The sequence below is a fragment of the Ambystoma mexicanum genome, chromosome 1p (genome assembly GCF_040938575.1).
Source record: "Ambystoma mexicanum isolate Mex_15411 chromosome 1p, UKY_AmexF1_1, whole genome shotgun sequence".
NCBI lineage: Eukaryota > Metazoa > Chordata > Amphibia > Caudata > Ambystomatidae > Ambystoma > Ambystoma mexicanum.
This window is the reverse complement of record NC_090921.1, coordinates 563929235-563943663: the sequence shown is the minus strand read 5'-3', so window position 1 is coordinate 563943663 and position 14429 is coordinate 563929235. Positions and strand designations below refer to the sequence as shown.

The following is a 14429-nucleotide window of genomic DNA, read 5'->3' as shown; positions in this document are numbered from 1 at the left end:
TCCGACACCCTCCGGGGTTGTTATCAGCTCTTATGTTGTCGAATTTCAGGCTATTTTATCAGGATATTTGCTGCGGTTGCGGGAGCCGAGGAGACCTACGTCTTTCTCATCCCGTGGCTAGCCACGTCCTCCGGCTTCAGAGGTGATTAGTGGGGAGGACAGCGGGGGTGCTATCACTTGAATCCACAAGTGGCTAAATCCATCTCTCCACTTGTAGGAGAATATTTCTACGGGCCAACCAGACGAGATTAGGAGGGCAGATCCAGTCAGTCATCGCTGTACTACGCATCACGTGGGTGGAGGCCGCAGCAGTCCGGGTCCGACCGACGCCCCTGTGGGAGCCAGGTGAGCGTAACAGTATGGAAGGTTGTCCATGATCGTATACCGGTCTCCCTTCCCTAGCCATTCCTGTTGCGCTGGTGGACTCATCAAGTGTTGCAGGTCAGATTTTAAGTTGTCTATAGTGGTGGTTGCGGCAATCATGCCTTGGATTCTTCCTTCAGGGATGCTGGCCATGGGGTCTGGTGTTGTGAATGCCTCTTCTCCCTCACTCATGCGAGACATGGCGTCCGCTTTTCCATTGCGTACTCCGGTTCTATAGGTGATGACAAAGTCGTATTCCGCAAAGAAGAGAGCCCAGCAGAGTTGGCGTGATGATTGCGCTTTAGCGGTCTTCAGATATTGTAGATTGCGATGATCCGTGACGACGGTGACTGTATGTTTAGCTCCAAGAAGATAATGTCTCCAGGCTTTGAATGCTGCCTTAATTGCTAGCAGTTCTTGATCAGTGATCGCATAATTCAATTCAAGGGCTGAAAACTTGCGAGACCAGAATGCCACAGGATGCAACTGACCCGTTTCGGTGTCTCGTTGTGACAGGACTGCTCACATTGCTACGTTGAAAGCATCAGTTTCGACAACGTACGGTAGTTCTGGTCGAGGATGCTGTAGAATTGGTGCTGTGGTAAATGCTTGATTTAGCTCCTGGAAGGCTTTCTTTGCCTCTGCGGACCAATTAAATTGTTTAATTTTCCGTAGTAAAGAGGTGATTGGGTGGACAATCTGGGAGAACCCGGGAACGAACCGGCGATAAAAGTTGGCGAACCCGAGTACACTCTGTAATCCCTTTATGGATGTAGGTGAGGGCCGTTAAGGCTAGCGTCTACCTTGCGCGTGTGCATGCATACGCCCCGTGGTGTGAGAATAAAGCCGAGGAATTCTACCTCTGTCACATGAAAGAAGCATGTCTTCAATTTGGCATATAGCCGGTGTTGCCGCAGGTTCTCCAAAACTGCCTGGACATGGTTGACATGGTCCTCCTTGGTGGTCGAATAGATAAGAATGTCATCAATATAGACAAGAGCGTAGTAGTCCAACAGTTCGCGGAGCACGTCATTCATGAAAAATTGTAACGCTGCCGGGGCATTACATAGTCCAAAGGGCATGATCTGATATTCATAAATGCCATATTTCGTGCTTAAGGCCGTCTTCCACTCGTCTCCTTTTTTTACTCTTACTAGATGGTAGGCCCCTCGTAAGTCTAGATATATATATATATATATAGATATATATATATATATAGATATAGATATATATATATCTATATATATATATGTGTATATATATGTATGAGCGTTTTTGACTTGATCCAAGAGCTTGGGGATAAGCGGTAACTGGTACCGTTTTTTTACCGTGATCTGGTTAAGTGCTAAGTTCTCAGGTCTCCCTCCTTTTTAGGCACAAAAAAGAGGGGCGAGGATGCAGGGGACTTGGATGGACGAATGAAGTCATTTGCCAGATACTGATCGAGGTAGGTTTTTAGATGCTGGTTTTCCTGTTCTGGTAGGGCGTAAATCCAGCTGCAGGGAACTTGAGCTCCAGGTACCAGATCAATTTGGCAGTCATACGGTCTGTGGGGAGGTAGGGTGTTCGCTTGCTCTTTTTGAAAGACCTCTTAGTAATCCAGGTATTCAGGTGGTAGTGAACTGGTGAGGCCCAGTATGGTTTCTTTCTTCGTCGAACCTGGGTTGGTAAGACCTTTTAATAAGAATCCCTTGCTATAACACGTGTCGGTGCAGTCTTGGGGGAAGGTCAAAACTCGTTTACGCCAGTCAATCCTGGGATTGTGGGTCTCCAGCCAGGGCATTCCCATTATCATCTGGAACTGAGGAGCGCCGATGAGATCGGAGGTGATGTCCTCTTGGTGACCGTCGTGACACAGAAGCGTGACCTTCTCGGTGTAATGCGTCACTGGGCAGGATGATAGCTTAGATCTATCAACTGCTGTGGCGTTTTCCGAAACCTGCTTCTGTCGGAGGGGAAGGCCTATCCGGGTAGCCAGATCTTGGTCCATGTAATTTCCCACAGCCCCACTGTCAATGTATGCCTACAAGGCATGTATTTTCGACGGTTGCTTGTGGTTTACCAGGAGCACAGGGATGACTAGATGCGAGGTCTGTATAGGTTCCTTTTCACCGCTCGACAAGTTGACCCCGACGCTTGCCGGGCGTTGGGAGTCTCCAGAGTCCTGTTCTTCTTCTTCACCCTTGTCAGTTGCTCCAACTGCTTTCCTGGGTGGTTTCACCGGGCATTCTCGGAGATAGTGACCTGCCTTACAACAGTACAAACAAAGCTGCTGCTGTCTCCTTTTCTCCCTTTCTGCCTTGGTGCGTGGGCTCCGCAAGCCTCCGATTTGCATTGGCTCAGACTGATTGTGTGATTTGGTTTCATTCTCACGGGGTCGCACATATACAGACCGCCCCTCGGCCTTGGCCTGATCCATCTTCCGATCCTGCAATCTGTGATCGAGCTGCACTGTCAGGTCTATGTATTCAGCACATCTTTCCAGGGGATTTACTACTTGGGCTAATACGTCCTTAAGTTCCTCTCGCAAGCCTTGGTAAAAGAGCGTAGATCTTTTGTCCTCTGGCCAGTTAGTTTCTGCTATCAGACCATTGAAGGAAGCGATATACGTTAGTAGGTCTTGATTACCCTGCCGTAGTGATAACAGTTCATTGTCCAGAGCCCGCCCTGGAGTATGCCGGGCAAATAGTTTCTCCATTTCACGCTGGAAACCCCCGAAGTCTCGAAGCAAAGGATCATCCTGGTTTACAAAGGGTATTGACCAGTCCGCTGCACTACCTACCAAATATGAGAGTACAAATGCCACTCTCGCTTGATCGTTGGGGAATGCCCCAGGTCTGCACAAGAAATGTAGGCAACATTGATTCATAAAGATGCCATACTTATTCGGATCGCCTGGAAGCGTTCTGGTGGGGCCAGGGGAACCCCCCCCCTGGAAGAACCACCTGTACTGTTGTGGGCAGTGTAGGCGTGGCAGGAGGGGCATACCCCGGCAGTGAGACCTAGCCCGCGTGTGCCTGGAGCATTTGCCTTGCTAGTTCATCTGTCTGCTCCGGGTTCACAATTAGATCCCTCCTTAGGGCATTGGTTTCCTGTCTTGAGGCATGAACTTCAGCCTGTAACTCTCCAAGTAATCGGGCCAACTGGTCCGTTTCAGAAGTTTCCATAATGCCCAGGCAGAGATTTGAAGATGCTTTGCATTCTGTTATGCTCACCTGGTCTCTGCGTCGGGGCACGGTTGCAACCCTGCCGGGGGTGAGGTCGCTCGGGTACGACTTCGCCCTCTGCGCTTATGTGGTGACTGGTGGGAATAGGTGATACTGCTCGGGACTGCTCCTGTTGATTAGTTTTGGCGAGCACTCAGTCCTGCTGCTTCTGGCAGAGGTGCTTGTAGGATCTGGACCGAGTTTGTTCACTGGTCCCTTGCACGTGGTGGTCCAGTCCTGCTGCTTCTGGCAGGGGTGCTTGTATGATCTGGACCGAGTTTGTTCACTGGTATCTTGCATGTGGTGGTCCAGTCCTGCTGCGATTAAGCCACTATACTTCAGGTAAGTGTTCCTGTTTACCTTTGTCTTTCCTCGTCTGTTTTTGTTGTATTGTAAAGTTTGTTGTCTTGTATTGCTGTCCGTTCCACATTTGATGTTTGCTCTTTTGCTTTCTTCCCTTGCAGGTGATGTTGCTGGCCTGGCAGAAGCTGCAGAGCTCGAGGCGGCAGCCAGAGGATATGAGGAACGAAGCTGCAATGGTACAGTAGCTGGTAAGTTGTTAACTAGGGGGCGTGCTGGGTTCAAACGCGGCGCGGCCCTAGTACGGATGTTCTAACCTTGTCTTTCTTCTTCACAAGGTCCGAGTTCGTGGATGCAGAGTGCAGTGCTGCGGCGTTGGGATCAAGATCACTGGATGTCAGGAGTTGAGTCTGCAGATGAAGCAATGAAGCACCGGTTTCCTGGAGGCGAGTATGCAGGAGAACACCTGGTTTCCAAAGTAAACTGGTTCAAGTGGCGGTGAGCGTCACGTTGCACACAAGTGCACAGTAATGCGAAGCACCGGCCTTCAGGATGGAGCAGCTTATATAGCTGAGCTTCTGAAACCACGCCCACCAGGTGCAGCCTCCTGCCACACCCAATGAGTCAGCACATGAGGATGTTCTCTGGAATAAAGGCTTTCAGCTCCTGGAAAGTTCTTGTAAAATAAAAGCACTCCTGCACTGAAATAAAGTGTTCCTGCTCACATCTATATGAGCCTGGCGCGGCACCAGGACTGAGTCCAGCCAGGGCCCCTGTGTTTACAGGTCCCAAAGGGACATAAGCGAGTCAAGTGACCCATTGCCCCCATCATTAGATGTGTGGTTTTTGTGTTCTGGGGCCTGTGACCATGACACTAACTTACCCGTCCGCTGTGTTGACTGATAGCTTGGTACCCTCAGAGTCTCACTAGGCACCACGCTGCCCCATGACCAGTCCTCACAGCACTGCCTCCAGGCCTGCCGCGCACTTGGGGCTTTATCTGTACCCCTACAGCCCCCCGCCTCCATTCCCATGCACTTTCCCCTCCTCCTTACCCCATGCACTTTGCGTTGTCGCACTTGCACGATCTGAATGTCACAAGGCCTACTAAGATAGTGCGTCTCGTCTTCCCTCTGTCTCCCCTCCTAGTCTTATAGCGTCTTGAAACACTTGTGTACAGGTGTGTTATAAATATCATGTGGCAGAGACAGTAAGCCAGGGTTGCCAGCATCCCCCCGGAATTACTGGCGGGATACTGGCAACCCTGTTAAGAGCCCCATAGTGCTGTTAGTAAAGAAAGAGGCAAACTGAAACAAATGTTCTACCAAGCAAATGGCCTGCTTTGTGCAGTGATGGAATGCATTGAGTTCACCTTAGAACAACACTACAGTGCACCCATTCTGGTCACTGAGGGATCCAAAGCAGGCACATAGTACCTTTGATAACTGGTGCACGGGGAGGTAGAGTAGCATTTGTATATGCTACTTACGGTTGGCACCAGAGAACAGGTGGCAGGGGAAAAAGAAAATCAAGAGATTAGCAGCGTTACTGTACTGAGGCCTATAGTATCCACTTCCCATCACCTCGCAAATTACACCTTACAGTTACATATATTTCAATATGCGCCGTTCCATTCTGGAGATTCTTGTAGAGCAAAAAAAAAGTACTTTCAATTTGCTCATTTTAAATGCAGGACTACAAGATCCATAATATACACAAGAGTTTGGGTAATCAGCTCCCAAAACATACCTTGGTGTAAGAAGCTGTATTATTTACTTTAATTACAGAAGAGCGTTTGGGCGCAGGGTGCTAGTGAGCAGGCAAGGACGAATTAACTGTACATTAAGCACTTTAATCTGAAGAGCCCTTTATATTGCAAAAAGAATGATAATTAATGAAGGGGGTGCAAAATTAAGACTAGGAGAACCATTTGTTGGGAGGATCAGACCCATAGGCCTGCGCTGTTTGGGTCCCAGGACACATTCTAACGTCTGGTCCACCAATGATGTTGCAATGCCGCTGGCCAGCATGGATATGCAACGTCTTTAAACCCAAGACACCTGCAGACAAAGTGGTCATGATCTCCCACGCTGAATGAAAAGATGACACCTAGTGGTGGTATGATAGAAACTTGAGGGGTTGCATCGGCTGTCCCTTGGGGGGAAATTGTGGAGCCAAACCAGTAGCTGTGTGTCAATGAAACTGTCACTCCTGGCAAGAATAAAAAGAAAACTATTCAAATGTCACTAGAGTACGAGTCACATTGGTATGGTGTGTTAACACTGCACCTATCAAATCTGCCCTCTCCCATGTCTGATTTTCTGCACCAAGAATACAGGTTTTTCAGAATCGTCTTACTGCTTAATACCATATACTTTCGGAAGTGAGGTTGTGTTTCGTCACAATGCTGGATTAACATTCAAGGTTACTACTTGGCAAAAAAAGACCTGTATCATGTGATTTTAAAGTCTTGGCTTCTGCCAGACACTACATAACTAACATACACGGCATAGCACTGCTCAGCACTGGTTAAAAGAAAACAAAGTGAACTCTAGTGGATTGTGTACTCTCGTCAATGGCCCTACATCACAAGCATGAGTAACATACTCTTCTACCTGTCCTGAACCTTCCACACAAGTCCTGATCTATCTTATCTATCACATTCACTATTGATCACAGAGCTATAACCCTTTAGCCACACCTTAAATACTTTTAAGATTGCCTTTATCTCAAGCAAAGCGGTCTGAGTGTGAGCATTATTATGAGCAGAGAACTAAGTGTAGGTGTATTGCCAGTACTCTTGAATGATTATACCTGGCTATAAGCCAATGTGCATGTTCTGAAATTATGAGCCTTCTCCGCTGTTGAACTTGGCTCACCAGAAAATACTAAAGCAAGCCACTGCCCTATCTTGATTGGAATATTGCTATGCAGTTGATCTCACTAGATTAACAATAAAACTGCAGGATAGACTACAGGAAATTCAGAACAGAGCTGCCCAGATTTAAGGAGGTTTGATCATCGATTACCTGTGAATCTTATTTTTGAATTCAAAGTGCATTATCTTCTTTGGAAAATTGGCCACAGTTTAGCCCAGAATTTAACAGGTCTTGCAATGTATTCGCCATCAATAAGTAAACTTCCATCACGGCTCGGTCATACACCGAAAGTGTCCTGTTTCAGCAGAGCCTGTCCCGAGGTGGGAAATGTTTGTAGGTTAATTGTTTAACTCTACGTGAACCTTTGCAAGAGCTGACTCACATAGGCCTTTTAAAAAAGAATCTTACATATTTTCTTATTTAATAGTCACGCAACTTATGTCACATTATATGCTATAGATTTCAAATATTGCCTGCTGGTTGGATTTTATAGGAAACTGAATCTTGCATTATCAGTGTACTGTAATATGCAACTGCCTGCATATATTTGTATGTAGGTTTGCTATTTGTTCAGCACATGAAATCATTTTATATGCCACTGTGCTTTGTAAATGAAGCACAAGAAAACAACCAATAGAGATTCAGACCAGGCGTCCCCAGCTGTAAATTTGGTGTTTCTCTTAATTTCACAGGACCAAGAGGGATTTTACATTCACTATGTCCTCTCTTTAAATAACCACACAATATCCAATTTTACTGATATTTGGGGGGAAATATGCTTTTAAATGCACCATTAGACCAAGTCTTTTGAAACTATAGCGAGTGGAATACATCTCCACAAGCATCCCCAAAAGGGGTTACCTCACTTGTTCATTCAGCAATATCAGGTTTATTCATACATCCTTTATGATAATTTTGAGGTGCAATCAATAACCAGAATCCCCACTTGAAAAGACTTTGAACACCATTGCCAATGAGGCCCATGACCAACACATCGTAGGACTGCCTGGTGGGGATGTGAAGTGGGAAGAAACATTAATTCAGAACAGGCAGAAAAGCACCATCAATTGCAGAGGGGAATGGTTGCCTTTCTATGTCTGCATTTCCACTTTGCCACATACTCTTTTCAATGAAGGATACACACTCAACAGCCAATGAAAACTGCCCCACCTTCTGCCGGCATAATTCGATTGCTTTTTGGCACACAGGACATGTTTTCTTAACTCTCATTTCTTGCTCTGGTACAATAACTCTGGCTAACCTCAGTAAGACCTAAACGTATATATTCAATATAAATACACACAAACACAGAAATATGGTCACATGATCATTCAGATATCAGAGCATGGAAACTAACAGTAATGATTTTGTGGCATGGTCAAAACAAAGATGATAATAAAAAAGATGTTATGAAAGTCAAACAAATGTTAGTAGTTGGGTGGTAATAGTCTTCAAGATGTTTGGATCAATGGAGGATGGTGGCTATGAAATTATGATGAAGTGAACTTTATGTTGGAGCCAGCATGGGAGGAAGAGACAGACGTCAACCCATTCACTGCACTTATGGCATATCTTTCCCTAGGAAATAATTGAAAGGGTTTGTGTCCATTAGAATAGAAAGTCTTTTATATGGGTGAGGGAAGATTTTGTTAGGGGGTTATTTGTATGAGCTATTAATATTCAGAGAATAACTATCTGGATGGACATTACACCACTTGACAAAATGTCCCCAGAAATATTTTACGTGAAGCAATGTAGTCCCTTTATGTAGGAGAAACCAACTCATTGATTTTCAATTTTTGTAAAGGTCATCAGTTTCCCCAACTGTGTACTAAGATTGACTGTTTTCAGCAAATTTATAGACTGTACAAAATAAATGCACGTCATTACTTATCTCCCATACAGAGCCAGAGGAAACCCACAACAGCAAATAGAAGTATAAGGCGTCAGCGTACAAATATACAAATACAATAAAGTCTCATATTGTCAATTTATTTAATCCAAGGTCATTTTTATTTGAAATTGACACGGCCACATCCAGTAAATAACAAGCAATCTGAAGGACTGTCTACCAAGGACATGACCTTAAAGAAATAACTTGAAATTTATTTTCACAAACAATATAAAATTTGACAATTAAATGGAAGAAAAAAAGATGTTCAGCGGCAATGGCCATAGACGGCAGTACAATATCAACAGCACCACTACATTGGTAGACAAATATAAAGGCATTTACGTCATACGTTTATCTGCCACCTTCATAGACTGAATGGCCTTCCTGGATATCATTAGCATACGGCATCCCCGGTTCAGGAAAGGCAGGAGGCAAAGGGGGAACACTTTGTCTTACCAGAGGTCAACCAAGTGGCTGTGGCTTCATACAGTTGGCCGTGAATAAGATGCTTTCCACAGAGGGCCTTGGCTCATGAGGCTAAAATGTGAACGTGCTACCACACAGTTTGGAACCTGAGCCAAAGGGTTGCCCCAAAGGTAGACGTAGAGACATGCTTTTTAAATGTATCCAAGTGTAATGACTTTATGATTTGCTAATTGAATGTTCTTAAGTGGTTTCAGCCACGGATAATCTCATTCTTGAAATTAAACCTCTGAAAACAGGATGTTATGAAATAACATAGGATGAACATTGGTTGCAAGAGAATGTAGTTGAAATATCAGATCTTGGAGTACTGAACTAGTCTTCATACACATGGTCAAATCACTGCGTGTCAAGAGAAAATTTAAAGTGGGTGGCGTCTGCAAGGAAGAAGCATGTGAAGGGGATCTTGCACAACTGATGGCTAGATATAGGAGTAGCATGAGAATCGATAGATGTGGTCACATTGTACCCGCTGCTTTCAAAGAGTAGTTCACACTACTCAGAAGGACAAAGAGGGAGCAGGAAAATTGGCTTCCTCCCTAGGAACAGGGCGGCAGCAATATTTTAAAATGTTTCTCAATCCCTCTTACCCTCCAAATCAGGCCACTTCATTTATAAAAACAACACATTTCTAAGTGGCGATATTGCTAGTTATTAAAATAGATATTTATATATGTACACGTTAGAAAGCTATAATAAGGCACTCGTCTATTGTGATAAGACCTTAACATTTTGTAAACTATCATTCATTGGGCTTAAGACTGAATTTTTTGTTTACTTACACCACTTTCTCAGTGGTTGGGGTGTCCCGCAGCAGCAGCGTCAATTAACAAAGTTCATTTTTAGATTGGTAGGTTAACATTCAAGTCTAGTTTTGAGCTTTCACAATTCATTTTACTTTGTCACACAATCGTGAAGATGTGCTGAAAACATATTTTTTGACAGTTTAACACCCAGTCTAATATTCTATTATGTTTTTCTAGTTTATCACTGTATAAACTAGCAATGTGATTGGGCAATGGATTAACATGGTAGTTTAGTCTTTTGGCAATCTAAAAGGTATACCTTTAGTTTGGTAAGTGATTATTGTGTGCCTTTCTTATATCCTGATACAGACACATAACACCCCCTAACGTGCAGTTTTACAACTGCATCCTCATTTCCCAAAGGACTAACACCCTTCCTCTCAAGTGTTCGGATATCTCTTCAAAATAAAATGGTTATCACCACCAAAGAAGCTTTTAGAAACGAAAGAAAAAAGATATTTTGAAAAAAGATGAATGTCAAACAAGCTACAAATATCAAATATTGAATTACAAAAGTAGTTATTTGCAAAATGATCTTATGTTAATGAGTGTATCTTGTAATCAAACAAGGTTTTGTTTTTAAACATTTGGTCTCTAAGAACTGTGCAAGAATAATAAACCAATTACTACTGATCCACTATTTTCTTGTTGGCTACAAAGGGTTATGAATTTAGATTTGTAATACATGATTTGGTTCTAGCCTCGTCTCCTCAGTGACATTTGAGAATTTGGATAAGTCACTCTAGCCCAGTGCCGCACATTTTAAAATAAGCTTCCAGTAACTAGCTTGGCTGAAGAAGCAAAAGACAAAAACTATTTGTTATGTACTGATTACTGGATATGGCACATTCTTTTTATACTGGGTGAAGATGGTTCGGCACCAGTTTGCTGAAATGGGCACTTTACATCTGGAGCAGTAAAAGGAGTCTGACCTTGGCGTAGGGGCAACTGTGTGGTGGGCCAGATTACTGCTTATATTCCATTGAGAGTCACTAGACAATCAAATAATTTATCCTGCTGCGCAGTCTTTAAGAGAAAGAACAAGGGCTACAGTATGAGTTCTCTTTTACAGAACAAATACCCTAATAGTAAATTACTTTTTAGCATGAGATCTATGGACAGAGTCTGATAACATTTGGGTTTCATGATTTGTTTTTCTACACATTCTTCTAATCCGTGTCCCATGGGAGTTTCTAGCGTGACAGTGGGATCAAGTACGTAATGTTGGAGACTCGGCCTAAAGCAAAAACCTAACCTACTATGCAGATTCTAATGCAGCACTGTATATTGAAATAAAAAACTGTTTAGTATCTTTCAGGATTCTCAACACTATTCCCTTCTTAGCACCCAATGATCTGCTAATTTAGAGCAACATGAGAAGTTTCCATGATTCAATTAATCCCCTTAAATGGGGTACTTTCTAATAATAAATATAATTCACAGTGAGAAGACATGATCATCTCTGGGGGTAATGCAAACATCCTGTTAGTGCAATGACTATACTACCTCAAAGATAAACACACTGTTTTGACGATGCTTAGGGAAAAGGTATTCTCTGTATGGATCCTATGGTAAGCACGGTTAAAACTCCCGATGTGCTCGCCAAAGAAGGCCACCATAATGCAACCTTTATGTTCACGAAAAACAGGTTTTCCTTGTGGCAAGAAACATACTGCAGAGGCAGGATGTACATTTCCCCAATCACCAACCCCCACCGCCCCAGAATTGTGAATGGCAAATATCTGCAGAAGATTCCAGTTGGCATGACAGCATTTTTTACATTACAGAGTGCCACTGAAAAAGAGGATAAATGCAATTGAGCATGACCTGAAACACTGCACAGGGTTCTAGCCTGTCTATTTGTGCCAAATGTGAAATGAGCACAAAGATGAACCAACACAGCAAACATGGCAGAGGAAACAGAATAAGTATTAGGTTAACATTGCTTCAACCATCAAGTGGGCACTTTATCCCTTCACACTGCCCATCACCAATTCTCCCTGCTTGGTAATGTCTATAAGCAAAATTATAGCCAATGCTACGATTGTCACTGCCAAATAACAAGCTGTAAAAGCTTCCCTGCCATTCTATCAAAGACACTTTTGGCAAACTCACCTTGTAAAAGTCTAGCTGCATTACATAGATTACCCCAGGACATTTCAGAGATCACGTTTCTTTAAAAGTAAACATGCCATTGGCATCAACCAGACTACGCTAACATTTTTATCACTAATGATAAACTACGTGTGGTGCCCTATTCAAGACACTACCCCCTATTAGATGGGCACACAGAGGATGCTCTTGCCTAGGTTGGTCCAGAATATCTGACCCAAGCACGCACAGATAGTTTTGTTTAATCAACATATTTTCAATAGTCTCAGCAGCAAAGAGGAGGGTCCTGAATACTGCAACGAAGCAGCACCAAGGATGGTCCCAAACATACGAGTACCATGGAATATGGTCCAAAATAAGAAGCACACGTAAATAGAGAATGCACCAGACACCTTTTCCAAATACTTTGAGAATGTTCCTAAATAAATAACCCAAAATGCATGGCAGGTGATCCAAATGACTTTCTCCATGCAGAGTAAATAATCTTGAACAAATTATTTTTAACAACCCATCTAAGCATCACAGAAGATATTCCACAACACCATGCATCATCAGCAAGGAGGGTGTACCACTATACCTTGCCAAAAGGCAAAAAGGTTGGTCCTGGATGCATTGCATGAACACAGGGTGTCCAGAATAACAACATCATGCAGCCTGGAGGATGGTCTTTGATAGTCAGCATGCCCAGTCAGACGGGAAGGCCTGAGCTTCTTATGTTGCCAATTACCACCCTGTTCCAGCCACCAACTCCCCAGGCCTCAGCTCATTCATCATGTTATGTTCAAGGCTAATAACGTGAGGAAATGGATGGCCAGAGTTCATTTCTCTTCTTTCAACCACACAACAATGGGGTAAACAACAGGTGTGTGATTGCAATGTTGTTACGCAATGAGTTCCTCATTTACTACTTTTTAAGAAGGCTGGAGTGTCATATGGGATTGTGGCCACTATACTCATTGTAAAGAACATTTGTGCAAAACCACACACAAATGTATGCAACAGGCAAAGAGCAAGACCATTGCCTGAAGGTTTTTTCAAGAGCAACCAACACTTCCAGTTTGTCTGCCCAGTGCAAGTATAGTCCCAGTAGCCATCAGATCGTAACAGCTACAAATACATTTTACCAGAGCATATATACAAAATAAAATGTACAATAACCTAGTCATGCTAAATGCCACAGTATTGGCACAGAAAAGTCAACAAAATACAACTCGTGCATGATCGCTCAAAAGGAGGGACAATTCAAGGGAGCGAAAAATAATGTTTGCTGGCATATGTGGTGCCAAAAGTAATTGACTGTTGGTAGGGCTGTTCTGTTTTCATGGCCACTGGTTTGTTGCGGGATAGTTGGGCACAGTGGGATATTCAGGCAGGGAATTGCCAGAGAAATTACTGTACTGTGCTTCTCTGGTGGGAGGGTTTTTCCAAACTCCAGTATTCCATTCATCCTGAGCTTTCTGGAAACTGCCGCCTCCACCACGATACAGCCGGTGAACCTGTGATGGGGTGAGATAGAAAGGAGAGAAATTCAAAAAATCAGAGATACAGAAAAGTCAGATCACCAGACCTGGGTTGGTCCACATCCAAGATACATTTATTTTTTGCTGAAAGAGGACTAGATTGCTACTGTTAGCACAACATACATTGAACTGCCCGGATGAAAAACTGCACAATTAGGTTTTGCTTCTGTGCTCCCGTTTCAGCACAAACCACCTATTTTTTGAATTTCACTCCCTACATGATCGTCCTTTAGCTAATTAAACCCCAGAAAAATTAAGTGTGGGCTCTTCAGGCCAGAGAGTCAATGTATGGTCTGTACAGCAGTCCTAGATCTTTGACAATTAAACAGCTTACAGAGAGAGTAAACTTAAAATAAGGTAACATTGGGAAAGCATTACATTCAAATATATGTTCCCCCTTTCCTGACTAATGATTAAACTTGTGTACTTTGTGAATGATAGTTACTGTGAGTGCACGGATCTAAAAGTACAATGCATTGTATGACATTGTCCGTGATCTCTGATAAATTGGTATGTCTGAGAGCAAGAACTCTCTGTAGGCGCTCAGGCCCTGTCCATGTGGGTATCTAGGAGATCACTAAGATGGTGGCATATTGAATTAGAGGCAAAGATTTAGGATTGGAAGAAAAGATTCAGTTGCTGACATGATTGATCAATCCTCCACATAGGGTTATACATAAGACATCAGAGTGCAGGTTCTACTGGCACCATGAACATACCAGGGCAGAACGTAGACCAAATGGGAGCACTTTTCATTGGTCTTTCCAGCTGATCTTCTGTGAGGAAAAAACACCAACCTGAATCGGTCTCCCCTCCCACCCCAGATTCCAACGTTCCATAGCAACCCCTTTCACGGACCACAATAG

The 14429-nt window shown here is 43.6% G+C and overlaps 1 protein-coding gene across 1 annotated transcript in view; it reads right to left on the bottom strand.

The window, feature by feature from the left end:
- Positions 1-8738: 8738 nt before the first annotated feature.
- The window catches only part of SCAMP4 (secretory carrier membrane protein 4), a 406064-nt gene continuing 400373 nt past the window's right edge, over positions 8739-14429 (bottom strand). The window contains exon 7 of the mRNA XM_069649502.1: positions 8739-13539. Within this exon, the coding sequence (XP_069505603.1) occupies positions 13363-13539 (177 nt within the window). The 3' untranslated portion in view covers positions 8739-13362. The remainder of the gene's footprint in view (positions 13540-14429) is intronic.